This window comes from Ipomoea triloba, chromosome 4, assembly GCF_003576645.1.
Source record: "Ipomoea triloba cultivar NCNSP0323 chromosome 4, ASM357664v1".
NCBI lineage: Eukaryota > Viridiplantae > Streptophyta > Magnoliopsida > Solanales > Convolvulaceae > Ipomoea > Ipomoea triloba.
Genome location: NC_044919.1, coordinates 33795649 through 33814970, shown reverse-complemented (window position 1 = coordinate 33814970; position 19322 = coordinate 33795649). Strand labels below are relative to the sequence as shown.

Genomic DNA, 19322 nt, shown 5'->3' with positions numbered 1-19322 from the left:
ATGATATGGGGTGTTTGGTTATTGGCTTATCAGCTAAATTTTAACTTATTTGATCAAGTTTAGCTTCTTTGACCTATCAATAAGCTATTTTGAAGTGTTTGGTAAATGACTTATTAGCCTTGGCTTATTGGACCAATAAGTTGAAAATTGAAAAGCTAATGAATGTAGCTTTTTCTATTAGCTTGTTGGGATTAATGAGTATATTGACTATTTTGTCATTTGAAATCAATGGAATTTACTTATAAATGGGTGGAGGGTTTGTTATATTTAAAGGTTGAAATAATACAATACACATATACCCTTAAATGTCATTTTACATTCAATCAGCTACTAGTAACCAGCTAATTTACCAAACAGTTTTTTATAATCAGCTAATACAACCAGCTAGTCAAACCAGTTAACGCAATCAGCCATCAACTACTAGCTAAACCAACCAGCTATCAGCTATAAGTCATCAGCCGTTTGCCAAACACCGCATAGACTAATATAGCATCAAATTGTATTCAATAATCAATACAATCATTTAAGGGTGCCTCCAAACCTTTCTCATTATATATGTGAGTTTTCTTCTTCACACGTTAATATTATAAAATAATATTAAAAAAAAAAACTAAAAACAATAAAAAGTTATGCATTAGCAGGTGTTACGCTCAAATTTCTAATAGCTAACAGTACGTTGGTGCATGACTTTATGGCATGTTTGGTTGGATGTAGTTTGGGGGAATTGCAATTCAATGAATTCCCAAACTACAGTGTTTGGTTTGAGGGAATTGCAACCCTCCAAATGATGAATTGCAATTCATGGGGTACCCCCCATGAATTGCAATTCGGTGGAGAGGAGGGGCAATTTGTTGGTGTAAAGACAATTTTGCCCCTCCTCCCATACCCTTTGTCTTTTTCTTTTTCTTTTTTTTTTTAAATTGAAAGAATTATTATTATTATTATTGTTTGAATTAATTATTATTATACTTATTATTATTAGTATTACTATTATTATTACTACTACTGCTACTACTATTACTACAACATCTACCACAACATAACGACATTTTAGTCATTTTGTCGCTTCGTATTTTTCAATTCCATGTACTCATATTTCTACATACCAAATACTGTAATTTCAATTCCTACTTTATTTATTGAATTGCAATTCCACCGAATTACAATTCTTTTCCCTCATAATTCCCTCCTCCCAACCAAACTTATCTTTTTTCTTTTTAAGTGTTTGAGATGTTGTAGAGCAATTGCAAACTTTAGAGCATCATTCTCTTTCCTCCAAATAATCTCTTATTATTTCCTATATATAGAAACATGAAGAGCAATTGCAAACTTTAGAGCATCCCTATAATCTCTTATTTTCTTTATCTATTTTGTATTTTTCACTCTTCCACATTGTCATTTAATTTATTATTTTATTTTCTCTCAATCATTCTCATTTTCTCCCTAGTTTATAGGCACAACGTACTCCCTCACATGTATTACTTTATTAATTTTCGTATAATTATAATTTTAAATTTATATTTAAATCAAAATAAATTTAAATAAATAAATAAAATAATTTTTGAATTAAAAGTAAATTGAAACAAATAAGATAAGTAAATACAAAATATTAAATACTAAATCATAAAATATGAAATACGTGATAATGAAAATGAAATCAAGCTACTAACACATTATAAAATGAATTAGTATTAATTGTTGTTGGAGTGGAAGAGTGGACAAACTTTACACACTGCTTTTACTTGCTTAAGCAACAACGTAACCATCTTTTTCATGGTCCCTTTTCCTCCATCCCCTCTCAACTTTCTCAACTCCTGTGAGCTGTCGACTAATCACTCTTTACAAGCCTTTTTATTTTTGTCAAATGTTTCTTTCTTTAATTTGTTGCTCCAAATGTTCAAAGCTAATGAAAATAGCCATATATCGCTTAGCTTGCCAATTTCGAAAGATTATCATTTGAACAACTATAGCCATCATCAATTAGTCAAAAAAGATGATTGATACACACTATCTCATAATATTTTATCAATTAGTAATAACTCAGTAAATCTTGATATTTTTTCCGATTGTTAAATAATTAACAGATTTTTAATGTCATTTTAGTTAAAATTTTCAACATATATTACATACCAACTCATTAGTATAAGTTCTAAAAAATACAAAAAAAAAAAAAGAAGAAGGAGAAGATCTACAATGCATTTATTACTACATTTGCCAAAACACCCTTTGAAACCCCTTTCTATGTATTATAAGAAAAAAAAAATACAATGCATTTAGGATAGACCAATAAAAAAATTTTATGTCTTCCGGATACAAATCAATTAATTGATCAATTTTTAAAAAGTTTATAATAAAACAGATGGCATGTGGTCCAAGTGAATGGGATTGGAGAGTTTGGGTTGTAATTTTTATTTTTCTTGGTATAATATAAAATTTTCACTGGTAATGGCTAATCTTCTTGCTGAATTGTAGACACATTTAAGGGTGGAACATTTGGCTGGAGAGATTTAAGGTTGCTTCAATTCATACCTAAAACGACTGATTGATTCTTGACATTTAAGTTAAGGATGTGTGAATTCTTTTAACTTAACCACAACCCAAATTTAAAGTACGTACAATTGTGTGATAATTAAGTATGACACTAGGTGAAATTGTGGTGTAATCCTAAGGAGCTGCCTGCCAAATGAAAAGGATGCATCATGCATGGGTGGGGTGTCTACTATACAAGCATTAATGCACTGAACATTCATATGTGCTAGCTAGCTCCGGCCTCCATGTTCCTTCCATAATCAGTAGGGCATTCCATTCCTTTATTTCTTCTTCTTATTATTAAATTCTCATTCCTTCTTTGTCTTCCATCCCCTCCTTACGTTGCTTTCTAATTTAAAGCTCCAACATATTCAAACTGCCCAGAGAATGATATCACCACACTTTCTGGATAAGAGAACAATACAAAAATCACTGCGTATATGCGTAATGCGCATATATCATTCCAGACTCGTGAGCTCCATTTATTGAAAACTGAAAAACAATAATAAATGAGTAATTTCTCATTACTTGGAGTTTCAATTCCTAAAATTTGAGGAATTGAAATTTCATGGGATCCTTTTAATGTTTTCAATTTCTCATTACTTGAGAAGGAAAAAGTAGTAAGTAATAAAGACTTTTGAGTCTTTATATTAATAATTGTTATTAATTTCTCTTCCACAAACTAAATGATAAATTACTCGGTATAAAATATGACTTTATTCAATTCCATTGAATTTTATTTCACCCAGTATAAATTTTTGGATTAAATGTCAAATTAGCTAGTGAATTACACATAAAAATATAACTTAGTCATCCAATTTTTTCCCAACCAAAATTATTGGCACTTCCAATAAAAATGCTAATGTGGTGATTAAAATTTTAAAAATTGATTTTCCTTTTTGCTATTTATGCTGACATGAACAACTTACAAATAATAATATATAGATATATAGATATATAGTGAAGGCTGTCTAATTATCTAAATAAAAAATAAATAAATTCAGTTGGTGTCTTCAAAAAAAAAAAAAAAAAAAAANAAAAAAAAAAAAAAAAAAAACCAGTTGGACTCTATCCATATATATACATTACAGACTTGGGCTAGCCCAATTAAAAAAAGATTTATAAATTTCAAAAATTGATGTGCAAAATAAATCATACTCCGTATTTAAATTAAGGGTGTGTTTGAAATCCGAAAATGATTTCTGAAAATTATTTTCTAATTTTTCATTATTTGGTAACGTGAAAAACTTAAAATCAATAAAGATAATAATGTTTTGGTCAATTTAAAATAAATCAAATTTTTATGAAATGACTTCCCAAAATATTTTCCCAAGTGTTTCTAACCTTCTTTCAGAAACTAGTATTGCCGAGCGATTGGTTTATGCTCAGAAAACCAATCAGCTAAATTGGTGCCCAAGCCAATTTGGCCGACTGAAATTTGGCCGACTGATTTTCGAAGGGAAAATCAATCGACTAATGTGATTTTACTGTAATTTCTTTTTTAATTTTGTTGTGCCTTTGTTGTGATTTTTTAGAAAATTAGCCAAACACACTAAGATAATTTTCTGAAATATAACCGAACACTGAAAATGAAAATATTTTATAAAAAAATAACCCATTTTTCAAAAAATATTTTACAAAAATGATTTTCTTGGTATCCAAACACATCTTAGAAATACTTATGGCTAATAGCTAAATATAAACACCAATACACCCTAAAACCTTCCAAAAGTGCACCATACTTTAGCAGTGAGCAAACCAACCGATTGCGTTTATAAACGAACACTAAAAGATAAATTTAAAAGACTTAAACTTGTTTTAAAAAAAATATTCATATTAAAATTTAAAAGACTTAAACATGAATATACCCATACAGAGGAGAAGAATCAGGTGAAAACCTAATGTCCAGGAGAAAATTGAGAATCAATAGTAGTTGTTCATGTGTTTAGATTTAAAAGATCAAAAATACTATTAAAAAAATATGATAATATTTGTATAAATAATTTAATTTTGAAATGCAAGTAAACTGTTTTCATATACTACACCTAAATAAAATGTACTGTATTATGTTGGTCCCTCGTTTTGGTTCCCGCCATTTGTGTGTCGTTCCCTCCTCGCACTCGCACCCGCGCCGTTGATGTTATCACTCCGTTCTTGCTCCTGCTACTTCGCCAACACCTTCATCTTCTTCACTCGCTTCCATTCTCACCCTACACCCAATTCAATTCCATTTCTCCTCTTCGCTAAACCCTTCTCTCCTAAACCCCTAATCATTTCCGCAAACCCTAATCTCAGATCAATGTCGACTCGCCGCTCAGCGTTCGACGTCCTAATGGCGAATTCCAAGAAGAAATCCAAGACTCAGACACCTCCGGCCCAAGAGTCTTCGCCCAAGAAACGCAAGAGCGCCGAAAAAGACACTCCGGAACAGAAATCTAGCTCCGTTTCAGCTATTCCCGAAAATGACAATTCCAATGCGAAGGCGATTGAGAATGCCGGTTCTATAGATGGGCCGAGGAATGGCGGGGATAGCGAGGAAGTGGCAGCTAAGAAACCGAAGCTGATAAGTCCTGATGAGAGCGTTGCGGAGCTGAAGAAGAAGGCGGCGAATTTTGATCCGAAAAAGGCGGCGTATTGGGGAGATGGCGAGAGAGTGCCGTTCATGTTTGTGGCGAAGGCGTTTGGTGCAATTGAAGAGGAGTCTGGGCGGATTGCCATCACTGACATTGTGACCAATATGTTAAGGACCGTGATTCACACCACCCCTGACGACTTGTTGCCTGCGGTGTACCTTTCTGCAAACAAAATTGCACCTGCCCATGAGGGATTGGAACTTGGAATTGGAGATGCATCAATTATTAAGGCCCTTGCTGAGGCTTGTGGGGCTAAAGAAGCACACATTAAAAAGCAATATAAGGTAGAGAAAGTAAATAGTTTTTTTTTTTTTTTTTTTTTTCGGGGCATGTTCAAGCAAACTATAAAGCACACTCTTTCATTAAAAGAATATTCTAAGTTCATTATTTCGTTTGATAAATTGTAATGTGCTATCTACTCTGTTGTTTTTCTGTTTATATATATTTTAGTTTCATCACTTGTGAATTCTAGTATCTGTGCAGCTTTTTAGTAAACTGTTTTTTAAAACCTTATTTGTCATTGTTCCAAATGATAGGATCTTGGTGATTTAGGCCTTGTTGCAAAAGCAAGTCGATCGTCTCAGTCTTTGATGCGTAAACCAGAACCATTAACTGTTGCCAAAGTTTTTAGTACATTTCGGCTTATAGCTAAGGTAATTTATTCATATTTCTTTTTCTATTTTTTTATTTGAATTGGTAAGACCCTTTTACCTGTATAGTGTTGTTTCATCTTAATTTACTATTGTATCCATCTTAAGGAGTTAAGGGGATGTCTATGGAAGTCTGACTTTCAAATTGATGTTAATAATAAAAACACTAGCACAAATTCATTACCAAGTGCTTTTTATTTTAATTTTATGGAAATCTATCTGTTTACTTACAGTTGTTTTTTCATCAGGGTGGTAAGCCTAGGACCCCCTTTAGATATATTGCAATGAAGTCAACTTGGTTGTAGTTCTTTTACAAAGGTGCCTTAACTTGTTTATGAATGATGATAGGAATCTGGCAAGGATAGTCAAGAAAAGAAAAAGAATTACATCAAGTCTCTACTAGTTGCAGCTACTGATTGTGAACCTCAGTATTTGATCCGACTACTACAGGTTAGGATACCGTGCTTTGGAGTTGCTTCCTATCTACTTCTGTCAGTGATCTTCTTACTCCCAATTGATTTCTCTGTGCAGACAAAGTTACGCATCGGTTTGGCAGAACAAACTCTTTTAGTGGCACTGAGCCATGCCACAGTATACTCAGAGAAGGATTCTTCACCCCCTGCTAGTGTGAATTCATCTATAGAAGAGGTTTGCAAGTGTGGTCTCATTCTGGCTAGAAGGTCCCTGCTCCCCTACACCACCACCACCACCACAATTTTAATATTGTGATTGCTTTTGGAATTATATCCAGTCCATTCCTTGAAGCTGAACGTTCATGTTAATAGATTAAGTGTAGCTAAAAAGGATAGAAGGGATGATAAAACAAGATATCCTAACTAGTGTTTTAATAGTGAACACTTGAACAACACCCTATAGAAGCAACGTAGACACATAATGATGGATACCACCAGAAAATCGTGACAATGATTTTCTAAGGTTAGGTTGGTTGTGTTTTCAACACTATATGGACCCTATATACTGACGATGCAACATAGATTGATGTATGCGACCTAGAAAGTGTCTTGAGACTTAATTGAGCTTGTTTCATTTTTCAATTCTATGTCTCATCTATTACTAATTTGATTTTACTTATCTGTTTCCAGGCTGAGAAGATTGTAAAACAAGTTTACTCTGTGATTCCTGTATATGATAAAATTGTTCCTGCTCTTCTTTCTGGTGGTGTCTGTAACCTTCAAAAGACATGCTCTTTCTCGCCTGGTGTTCCAGTTGGACCTATGCTAGCTAAGGCAACTAAAGGAGTATCTGAAATTGTTGACAAGTTTCAAGATAAGGAGTTCACTTGTGAATACAAGTATGATGGTGAGCGCGCTCAGGTATTAATAGTACCTTTTATTTTTAGTCACTATTGTGCCAATTGCCAAGTCATTTCACCATTTAAAAGGTGTGTATGTAAAGGATCAAGGAAAAATTATTGGATTGCTTTGCTCTACAAAATTGCCCTGCTGGAAAGCTACATTGGTTTTTCTCGGTGAAGAAAGCAAATTAAAAAGAAATAAAAATTAGTCCAATGATATGCCAGAAACCCAGAATGAATTTGCTGTTCCTGCTGCTTTTATGCTTCTCTCCGCTCTCCCACAATTGCTTAACTCTGCAACCTCAAAAGTTCATGATTTCATGCTTCTCATTTATTGTGGGTAATTGACCTTTTTATTTTTTATTTTATTTTTTTAAAATACAAGTAAAATAAATTTATTCACAAAAGATGCGCCAAGAAGGTGAATACAAAGGGCTTTACAGAAGATCAACTCTGTCTTGTACTTGGGAAATCTGTTAGTTCCTCTGTTGTACCACTACCACTGTCCCCTTTAAACCAAATCAAAAGGACTCTTAAACCAGTGAATTTAACATATGCTCCGAGGATGATTGGTGGGGTGGGATTATTTCTGATTAAATTTTTTTTTTATGGTCCCACCCTGACCAAATCTACTGCCTTATTTTGATATAAAGCATGGGCACATGCTCTATTCCCTTTAGTGTGTCACATGAATCCCCTCCCAAATCTCCTTAGAATTGATAGACCATGATGATTTTCCACTCATTGGTACATTATATACAATGTACATCTCTCTCTATGTTTGTGTTGTGCCCCATGATTTCATAACTGAGTTCAGATTTTTTTCTGATATATGGCTGCAAATCCACTTAACAAACAAATAGTAAGTAAATTTAGCTGCAGATCCTTTGTGTTAAAAGAGTTATATTATGTCAGCTCAATGTTTTATGCAGAGTTTCTTTGGAATTTCCTTACATAGTGCTATGTCTGAAAAAGGTTACTCCAAAAAACTGCAGATTCATTACTTGGAAAATGGGTCAGTGGAGATATACAGCAGAAATGCAGAACGTAATACTGGAAAGTTTCCTGATGTTGTTGCTGCTATTTCTAGGTATGCTTGTATTCAATTTTACTCGCATTCAAATTTGAAGCCTTAAGCTTTTGGTATGTACTTGTGTGTCTTGGCAATACTGAGGTGACCAGCAAAGATTGCCAATTAAAAGTGCACCATAATAATAAACATCATTCAGATATGCATTTCATTGTGGAGCAACTTTTCATATGAATTTCTGGACAACTGAAACTAGTCTCTAAAAGGTTCCCTTGGTGACTGACTAGGAAATGACTATTTTCAATTTTTCATAATTTGTATCTTCTTAAATATCAATTCATTTGCCTTTATCATAATTTTAAAAATTAAATTGTGGACTATGCTTGTTCTTCCGTTCACTGAATCACCATATAATCTTCAACAAAACTCTTTTCCTTTTCTATTACATTGTAAAAGCTGATCTGAGAATCGAAAGTCTAGTATTCCAGGTATCAAGCCTTTTTGTCAATCTTTGTTTGTAGATTATGGTTATTGGCTTTCTACTCCCTATAGTTTTGCTTTTGACTGCATAAAATGTGCTCTCTGATTGCAGATTAAAAAAACCTTCTACAAGTTCTTTTGTTCTTGACTGTGAATTAGTTGCATATGATCGTGAGAAACAGAAAATCCTGCCTTTTCAGGTAAATATATTATCTAGTAATTCCTTCTTTTCCACATGTATATACGTTTTATTGGCTCAAACCTCCTCTGCATGGCAGTAGTTCACTGCTGCTTCTATGACTACCTTAGCTGGGAAGGGAAACCATATCAAGTGTGAAATAAGTCTTTTAGTTGTTCAGTATTTTTACTCTGGATGAGTATTTTATCACTTAGCCTTTGAGACCTTTCTTTAGGAATGCTTCTTTTGCCTTGTCATCATTCTATTGTTCTGCCTGTATCCACAATTCTGTTATAGTTAATTTGAAGTTTCAGTCAAGGGAAAGATGGTTCAGTTGGTGTGCATGTTTGATACTTTTTGGTTTTTATTATTTGTGGTTTTTCTTTTGTTTAAAGGGTTTGATTCTTTTCTTGCCACAAAAAACTTGCTTGCATCACTCTTTCAATACTGTTACTTCATTCTTGATAGAGCTGGTTGGCTTCATCTTGATCCTTTATTTTTAGGTATGCATTCACAAATATATTATAATATGCTCTTTTCATATCCATCTTTGTGCCATAGTGATTTTATGCAGTCATGTGCTTATGATTACATGTTTATGTCAGATCCTCAGTACACGTGCTCGTAAAAATGTTGTTGTGAGTGACATCAAGGTGAATGTTTGCATCTATGCCTTTGATATCTTGTATCTTAATGGACAACCACTTATTCAAGAGCAGCTCAGTGTTCGTAGAGAGGTACAATACTCTTTCTTTATGGTTTAGGATTTGAACCATAACAGATGCACATTTTATTGTCCTACTTGTTTCTCTTATGACCATTTCTGTTTGGAAATGATGTGTGCTTTTGGCCTAAGATACAATCATTCTCCATCTATGTTATTCAGAACTTGACTATAAAAAGAGTAACACTGCAATAGTTGTTACAATATGCCGAATTGTCTCCTGTGTTTTACATAAGAGCCTAGGGTTGTAATACTTTTTGTTACAGCCACTTTTTACTTTAGGTAAGGCAAAGGAACTACTTTCATGTAGCATGATTAGTGGGTGCATGCTTGCATTGCATTGATGTTTATTGATTTTATTTCTCTTGCTCTTTACTGTGCAGAAAATCGTGACTAAAATGTTTGACACTATAAAACATTACTATACTATTTACACTTCTCATGACTTTCAAAATCTCATACTTCAACAATGATTTGATAGCCTTATCTATAAGATTTGAAACCATTATTTTAATACTTAGTATATTTATATGTTACTGTTAGTCAAAGTTTTCCTCAAGACTCATTTCTTGTCAACCAACACATGCAGTGTATTTTATTTTATGACATTTGCTTTGAGGATGCTTAATAAATGTACCATATGATTTACATGCAGTGTATTTTATTTGATGACATTTGCTTTGAGGATGCTTAATAAATGTACCATATGATTTTTGATAGCTCCAATAGTAAATGCTCTTCAGTGTTTCAGATAATTTTTACCATTCACATGGTTGTATACATTTGATCCTTGAACATATGGTTTCATGCAGCATCTCTATAGTTCCTTTGAGGAAGAACCTGGCTATTTTCAATTTGCCACGAGTACTACATCAAATGATCTTGAGGAAATAACACAATTTCTTGAAGCTGCTGTTAATGGCAGGTGACAGTCACTTTTTTCCTGGGATATGATTATCCCCTATTTAGTTTTTGTATACAGTCATTGAGAATACATGTTACAGTATGTTTGCTGTTGATCACATTTGCCTACCATATAAAACATTCTTGGTTGCAAAATGAGTAGCATAAAGTATAAGGTGAAAATGCTGAAACTATATTAAGGCTGGAAGTGTCAGCTTTGACTTTCTAGGACTTGAAAGGTTTATACTAATGTTTTTAGACATATTGTGTTTATGACACTATGATAATGATATTACAAAATTACCTGTTGGCCTGTTCTACTTGTAAACATTACTTGATGGAATATGACTTACATTGTTCCTGAAATACATAAATTGTCTTAAGGTGTCAAGCTCTTATAATGTTTACTTCCATGTAGTCAATCATTGTTTCTTTCATTGCAGTTGTGAGGGATTGATCATCAAAACATTGAGTGGAGATTCGACATATGAGCCTTCAAAACGCTCACATAACTGGCTAAAATTGAAAAAGGATTACATGGAAAGGTAATTTTAAAGAACTATTGCATTATACAGTTAGATATGTACTTCTTATAGTTAACCTAATCTACAATGTATAATTGTAAATGCAGTATTGGAGACTCCCTCGATTTGGTACCAATAGCTGCTTTTCATGGCCGAGGGAAACGTACTGGTAAACTATCTTGTGTTGACACACTGATCCTCCACTATCAGTAAACAATTACAGATTTACAGATTAGTTTTTCCCCCCTTGTAGCTATTATTCATCATGAATCTAGGTCTTTTCTGATGCTGTCATGTTTTCTCGTTTAGGTGTTTATGGAGCTTTTCTCCTTGCTTGTTATGATAGTAACAATGAGGAATTTCAAAGCATTTGTAAAATCGGTAAGCTGTTTTCTTCTATAGGAAGAAAAAGTAGAAATATAAAATTTAGGCTTGCTACTAATTATTGTTCAATTACATTTGCTTTTCAGTTTAATGAAATTTATGTGATGCTTGTCAGGCACTGGTTTTTCTGAAACAATGCTTGAAGAACGCTCTGCCAGTCATCGTTCTAAAGTTATCCCCCAGCCAAAGGTTGTGTTATATTTTTAATCAGTTCTACAAGTCTTCCTTTTTGATTAGTACTGCGACATTTGTGCTCAAGACTTTTCTGTGACACTGTTATCTGCAGTCATATTACAGGTATGCAGAAACACTCAATCCAGATGTATGGTTTGAACCCACTGAGGTATGAATAATTATCTTTCTCTAGTTGTGGGTAAATGTTTAATACTGGTTCTGTGTATTTATTTATTTATTTTGTTATTCAATGCAAGAATTTAATCATTTCCTATTGGATGTATATGGAATTTGTGTTAGTGAGTTTAGCACTTGTATAGGAGCAAACCCAAGGCTGATATTTGTATTCTTAAGGTGGTAGTTATGCCCATTCTTAGTACAAAAAGTGATTCAATAACTGCACTTAAAGATATTCCATTATCTGTGCAAAATGTTTTGTATTACCTGCGATCTCAACAAGCCAATTGCTTGGTTTAAAAAACTGTATTGGTTCTGCGAAGTCCTCTTCACTCTGCCCTGTTTTTTTATGTTGTTGATTCAATCACTAGGAGCTTTGCCAATGTTCAACATTATTCAACAATTTTGATTATAATTGGTTTAGGTTTGGGAGGTGAAAGCTGCAGACCTTACGATTAGCCCTGTGCACCGTGCTGCCATTGGTATTGTGGATCCTGAAAAGGTATGTCTTGTCTCTATACATTCATGTCACATCATGTGTTAATATACTTCACACGATCAAATTATATGATACTCATAATACCCTGTAGCTCCATATTATATATATGTATATTATGGCTACTCTTAACATGTTATGCTCTATCCCTACAAGTGTTAACGTCTTGAGTTGAAGAGTTTGGTTCTAATTGCAAGGATGTTGAAATTAATGTTCATATTTATTTGTTGTTGCAAAGGGAATTTCTCTGCGATTTCCTCGCTTGATTCGTATTCGAGAAGACAAGACTCCAGAACAGGCCTCAACAGCAGAGATGGTGAAAAATCATTACTTGAATTATTCCAATATTTTTCAAAAAAAGAATTATTCCAATATGCTGCATGCTAGTTTTTATTAGTGCCTGTCTCTGAACGCCATTTTTTTTTTTTTTTCAGGTTGCAGATATGTATTCTGCTCAGAAACACACTCAACAAAATAATCAGGATGTAGATGAAGAGTGAATAAAGAAATCGAGACGTGGTTACGATTTCTCTACATCTTTAAAGAAGGTTTCTGGCAGCTGTAGATGGCTGCGCATTGGAGTGTAAAGAAGCTTTCTGTTTTCACTTATGGCCTTATGGGCTTGTACCAGTATGCTTCATTTTACTGCCCTGTAACTTGGAAGGATCGCAAGATTGTTTCATGTAAACTGTAAAGTAAGACACACCTCGGATCAGTATTTTTCAGCTTCAATATTGATCTTAGAATTAGGAATTGTTTTAAAAATTTTTCAATATGTTGAAGTAGTAGTGATCAAGTGAGTTGGCATACTGTTACTTGGCAGGCACATTATACTGTAGACCATGCGATATGGATCATTGATATAGGCCTATCTTTAGTATATTACGTGTCCATTTTTAGTAAAGTGTAGTAATGTATTCTTAGTTTATAGTATACCAAAAATAAACTTATGCATTAGTGATTTATCTTACAATGTGGGTTATGGATCACAATATAACTATTATTGTTATTTGACGTTTCTGAATTGCAGTGGAAATGGTTGGTCGCTTTTCATTTCATCCCTGCATAGCATATCAGCATAGATATGATGGATGATAGGTAGCTTATTTGTGTTACGTTGACTCCAAAAGCAAGCAAAATGAATGGTAATCATAGGATCCAATTCACCTACTAAGCCAAACTCCATCTTCTGTCAATTACCAAAATAATGAACATATGCCCCAACTAAGAAAATAATTAATGGACTTGTCACACTTGTACGTACGGTAGAGAAGTAGTAATATATATATGATTTACCTTCTGGCCTGGCTAGCTAGCTAGCTTCAAAATTCACTTTACTCTCATCGATCTTAGCTTCTACTTTTTACCTTTGATCGTCACATGTAGTTAATGATTAGTAGTAACACGCAATTATGTTTACACGCCCTTTATTATCATTGAGCTGAGGATTCCCATATCATATCATCTCACAACATCATATCCATGCATTTCATTTCATTTCTACCTACAAATTAAACCAAGTGTACGTACTGTTTGCATGTGAACTCCCTTTTGGCTTTTGCACTGCCCATTATTCATCTCATTATTATCACTTCACTTCTTTCAATTACAATAATCTTCAACTTGCAAAATATTGTTTAAAAAGGGCTAATCAGACGATGATGACGTGGACATTATGAATATTTTCAATAACAGTAAACAAATTAAAATATAATATGGCAGGGAGCTGCCAAGCTGAGTGATGATTAGAAGAGATATATATATATATATAAAGGGCCTCCCATGATTTCATGAAAACTATTCTAGTGCATGAAAAAATAGATCTATAGATCATATTAATTGTGCGTTCAAAAATCAAAATTTGCGTGTGAATGTTAAGTATGTGTTGGGTGTACGTGCTATGTGCGAATGGGGGATTCAAAATTTGTATGTGCATATTAAGCATGTGTTGTGTGAAACATAGTTTATGATTTGGACGAAAGAAATAAATTGTATTATATATATTTGAAGAATGTAAGGATGGTTGGGTGATGGTGAAAACCAACATTTTAATCCAATGCGTACTTTATTATTATGATGACATATAAATTGTGTACGCGTTTGTTAGGTCGAAGGCCATTGTTCCCCATCATTCAAACCAGGAACAATGATTATATGTTCTAGAATTTGTATTTTCCTTCTTTGGCAAACTTTTCCTTTTACTTCATTTCTTTTATTTTGTTTTGTAAGAACTGATCCTCCTTGTACCCTCTAAGTGGATGTCGATTGTCCAGAAACTAACATTTTCTTTATACCATGTTGTTGAAAAGTTGTATTGTAATTTAGTGGTAAAAACTTGTTGCTTTATAGTAATAAAAGAAGAAGAAGAAGTTAATATTGATGAAGTGATATTATCAATGAATCTTGTATTGTTATTATGTTATTGTTATTAGAAACATACATGCATGTGGTACGTTATTAAATATTATAATTTTCATTAGAAAAAAAAAACGTGTGTTTTTTAATAGTTTGCAATATGATGATAGATTAAGCCCACTAAGCACAAATTAAGGTTGTAATTCCGGGCCGGATGGGAGGCCTAATATTCCTTGTCATTTTCGTGTAAGTCCACAAATACAGATTGGAGTGCACTGTGGGGAAGAAAACGTAGAAAAAAAATACAATATAAAGCAGACGCGGTTTCTGCTCCTCTTTCGTCAAACATTAACCTATGCTAAATATCTTCCCCATTCGTCAATCTACATTATTATTATGCATCACTATGAATACTATATATCCATATCATTTCTATCATTGCAAATCCTAGCTAGGAGTTACTAGTTGTAAGTAGGAAGAAATTCAAAATATTGACTAGTAACTATCGTTTACAACGTTTAAAATTAATTAAGTTTGATTTTTTATTTTTTTTTCATTATAAGGAGATGATGGATCTAAATTTTTTTAAAAAAAAATCGTCTTTTTAATTGTATTAGTCATTCAGTTACCGATTACTCTAAGTAGTTAAGTTTTATTAACAATTTTTATACTTTAAAACCCTCATGTACTAACTATTATAATTTGAACTTGGGATAAACTTATACTCTGTAATATACTTGTAGCCTTTTTGGTAATAAATTTATATGTGACAGTCAACTTTTAATTTTTTTTCCAAAAATATCCATTTTTGGTCCTAATATTATTGTAGCATGACCATTTTTTGTCCTCCGTCAAAAAAATTATTTAAATACCGTTAAATACAAGGGCGTTTTGATTTTCAATTATGAATTTTTTTCAAAAAAAAAAATAAAATAAAAATATTATAGATCAACCTACTTTATATAAAAAGATTGAAAATGTCCATTATTTAATGACATTTAATGTTTTGTTGAAAGATGACAAAAAATAAAAAATTAATCGTATCACAATAATAATAGGACCAAAGATGATATTTTGAGAAAAAATGACTAAAAGTAGATGTATAAATCTAGGCCAGAATGAAATTATATATATACACACACATACTCAATAATGATGGCGGCAAACGGTCGCTTTAGACCCAAATTAACCCTTTATCCATGATTGCTTTGCTTTTTGAGGAGAAATCATTTTCGTCATGCAAAAGTGAAATAAATAAATAAATAATGATAAGCTTTCAAAATTAAATAATGATAATAATAATAATAATAATAATAATAATAAACAAAAGAAAAGAGAAAAAAGAAAACAAAAAAAGAGGGAGGGTAACAACGATTTGACAAGCTACAAGAAAGTTGCAAACAGTGCATTTCAGCAACTATAGAAATACTAAATCAACAAGAAATTAAAATAAAGCTTGCAAAAAAAAAAAGAAATTAAAATAAATGACTCATATTTAATTCTTTCACAATTCCTGTATGATCGAGATCGATGTGAGGTTTTGGAGCCAAAAGTTTTCTTTTATATTTAAGAAATTAAAATGAATTTTTCCGTTATACAAGACAAGACGTTTTTGTTTAAATTAAGTGTAAGAAAAAGCAGTAAACATCAAATCCACCTAAAACACAACCATTAATCCTCACATGATCACGTTAGTGTAGATCCTCATTTTGATTTGTGGAACCCATCCAGAAAAGGAAACCTCTCTAACCCTTTTGTCTGTTTTTTCATATTCTTACATTTTAACAACACTCCCAAACCTCCAAATATACTTCATTTCCTGTTTGTTTCTTTTTTATTTTTGAAGTAACAAATGATGTTTGGTTGAGTACTACAAAAGACTGAACACAGTAGTAATGTTAGAACACTTCATTTGCCGACGTATCATGAAAGACAGCGAAATTACAATCAGAATTATATTGGAGAGAAATCAAACACTAAATTAAGGTTTTAGTAAACAAGAAGAAGAGAGACAAACAAGCCCACAAATGGCCACAATCAATAATACCACTAGCAATATTGGCAAAAACCAAAAGAAAATGCCCAGATCAGAGCACAGTTCTCTCTCTTTCTCATGTTTCTTGTTTTCCACTTAGTCAAATTAGGGTTTTTTTTTGGGGGCTAAAATCAAGCTCTCAAGATTCTGTACAAAATGCTTCTAGATCAGATGAGATCAGTTTTCTTGGTAAAATGCAATCTGGAAAAGGATAGGATAGGATAAGACTACTACTCTGACAAGATGATATTGGGGAAAAAGTGAGAGTCAAAGGACAACCCTTTGGTACTTGGCTTCCATGGAAGAATCAGAATCATCAAAGAAACCCCTTTTCCTGTTTATCCTTCCACAGTTGGAGATGCTGTTGTAAGCAGTGATGCTCAGGAGAGAATCTTGAGGAGGGAGACAGTTAGTCGCCGGCGCCGGCGCCGGAGATGGAATGGCGACGGGCGGAGGCGGAATCTGGTAAGAGTCCATGGGCGGAGGAGGGTGGCGCCACTGGGGGAGAGGGCCAGCTAGCAAAAGGGTCTGAAGAAGCGGCCCTGCTTTCATCACCGCCTGCAAAAACTTCCCCTTTTCCGGCAAGGGCTTATCTATCACAATCGGCAAATCTTGAGTCGCCGGCGACGAAACAATGCTCTCGTCGGAATCGGAGGAGGAGAAGCCATTATTATTAGAGTGATCCACTCCCCTAATTCTCGGCTCATCTTCAATACTGGAAACCCCAGACATTGGAGCCGCCGCAGGCGGCGGCGGCGGCTGCAACAGAAGCCTCTCAATCTCAAGCAGCAACCTTTTACACTTCTCCTCTGCATCAATTTTCTCCTTCATCGCTCTGCTCAGCATATCTTTGAGCTGAAAAATCTGATTCTCTCTCATTTCCAGCTCCTCTTGAGCTTTCATTCTTGTTTTCTCCAGCTCCATAGTTGTCACTAGCAGCCACTGCCGCAGCTCATCCATGCTCTGTTTCAACAATAAAGTCAGAATCTTTTTTTCAAAATATTCCAAGAAAATGTGTGCCCATTAAACAGCCTAGCTCAAATTACAAAGGGTAATTCAGTTTTAAGTTGAATAATGGCTAAAAAAGTAGAACTCCAGGCAGTGGAATTGAAGAAGAAGAAGAGGTGCTAACCTTTCCTTGGCAGAGAAGTGCCCAATTGAGAAGAGCAGTGGGTTGAACATCCATTTCCAGTTGTGAAATTGTGTTCTGGCTTACTGTGTTTGGGGTTTAGGTGTTAGCAAGGAAGAAGAAGATGAAGAAGAGAGGTAGTATGAGAAAAGGGGTGATTCTCAGTCCCTTATATGGAATGCATTTCTGCTACTATTTGGCATGTTGCTTCATTTTCTACTTCTGAGGCTGAGTAGTCTCCCCCTTTTTTTGTCTTTTCTTGGAGCCTTTTTTTTTTTTTTCACAGTGAATAAGTATACATCACAATTTTATAACTTAATCACCACAATTTTTTTTTTTAAATCTATTTTATTTCTTCGAACAGGTTGAATCCCCAACCCTAATGACTCTTACACTTAGCTTAAATCATGATAACTCAGCTGAATACAGAACCACATCTAGTGAGACTCGATCTCTGATATGGCTAACTAAGTTGTCCATGCAAAAAAAAATCTTTTTATTGAAAAGACAAGTCTTGACCTGTTATTATAATTAAAAATAAAAAAAGGTTCAAAAAAACAAATATTTGGTCTTTAAATTAAATATTGATATAGACTCAATTCCTCATTTATTATTATGTTTACTTTTTCGTACCTTATTCTTGAAATGTTAATTTGTCTATTTCATTAATATATTATGATAGTGATAAATATGAAATTTTGATTTTTTTTCCTTTATTTTCTCATTATATAGATTGATATTTCTTGTGTTTCAGAAATTTTATTTGTTAAATTTTTATAAAAATTCTACCGTTATTTATCAATTATCATAATGTTACTGCTCAAAACTTGTCAAATAAATTTATTGGAACACTGTGAACGTTTTTATGTTTATTCATGTCCGTTAAGCTTCTCCCTCGATTTTTCTTCCAAATGTAACAAATTGTTAACAAAAATAATCAAAATCGCCACTTTAAGAGTAATTGAGAAATCAAAATTAAAAATGACAATAATTGAGGAACTGAGTCTATAAATGTGATATAACACAGGGCCAAATATACCATTTTGTCAATGTTAAAAGAAATTAACATTTTTATAAATTGAAAGTAAAAATTATTATTTTATTTAGAGATAATTCCACTTTTAATGCACGACTATTATAACATTGCCACGTTTAGTTCACGATCTTTAATTTGACCACGCCCTATATTTTACTAATATTGCCACATTTTGGTTCTTCCTTACGGAGTACAATTTTTTAAAATCAAATTGACATTAATTTTTAGAACAATTTGATAATTTTAATATTTTATTCCTACCTAAATAAATACTCATAAATGACATAATAAAGATAAGATATAAAAAGTCATTTTTCATTAAAAAAGTCTATCAAATTATTGTTTGTTATATCGTTTATGAGCATTTTTTTTAACAATTGTAAAATACTAAATTGTCTTAGAAATTTAGTTAATGTGTTTTAATAAACAAATACTAAGTTGTCAACTATTATGTAGTGTGATGACACATCTATTACCATTCTAAATGAATGGTCAGAAGATTGAACTCAGATGAATATACTACCTGGCATGTAAATAATCAAGGATGTTTAAAAATAAAAACACTAAGTT

The 19322-nt window shown here is 33.0% G+C and overlaps 2 protein-coding genes across 3 annotated transcripts; one reads left to right on the top strand and one right to left on the bottom strand.

Moving 5' to 3' along the window:
* The first annotated feature begins 4536 nt into the window (after positions 1-4536).
* LOC116017009 (DNA ligase 1) lies at positions 4537-13167 on the top strand. The gene is made up of 17 exons (XM_031257504.1): positions 4537-5446; positions 5699-5815; positions 6161-6262; positions 6344-6460; positions 6916-7146; positions 8123-8217; positions 8750-8837; positions 9421-9552; positions 10352-10464; positions 10886-10987; positions 11074-11135; positions 11276-11347; positions 11466-11539; positions 11637-11693; positions 12126-12203; positions 12436-12513; positions 12632-13167. The coding sequence occupies exons 1-17, from the start codon at positions 4667-4669 to the stop codon at positions 12695-12697; spliced, it is 2364 nt and encodes a 787-aa protein (XP_031113364.1). The 5' UTR covers positions 4537-4666; the 3' UTR covers positions 12698-13167.
* Positions 13168-16436: 3269 nt separating this feature from the next.
* LOC116015212 (protein enabled homolog) lies at positions 16437-17899 on the bottom strand. 2 transcript variants are annotated; one of them, XM_031255238.1, is made up of 3 exons: positions 17720-17899; positions 17212-17550; positions 16437-17019 (listed from the first exon to the last, which is right to left on the bottom strand). In XM_031255238.1, the coding sequence occupies exons 1-3, from the start codon at positions 17771-17773 to the stop codon at positions 16855-16857; spliced, it is 558 nt and encodes a 185-aa protein (XP_031111098.1). In that variant the 5' UTR covers positions 17774-17899; the 3' UTR covers positions 16437-16854. The 2 variants fall into 2 exon arrangements, with proteins under 2 accessions (XP_031111098.1, XP_031111097.1); XM_031255237.1 differs by having other exon boundaries at positions 16437-17550; positions 17720-17897.
* Between the last annotated feature and the right edge of the window lie 1423 nt (positions 17900-19322).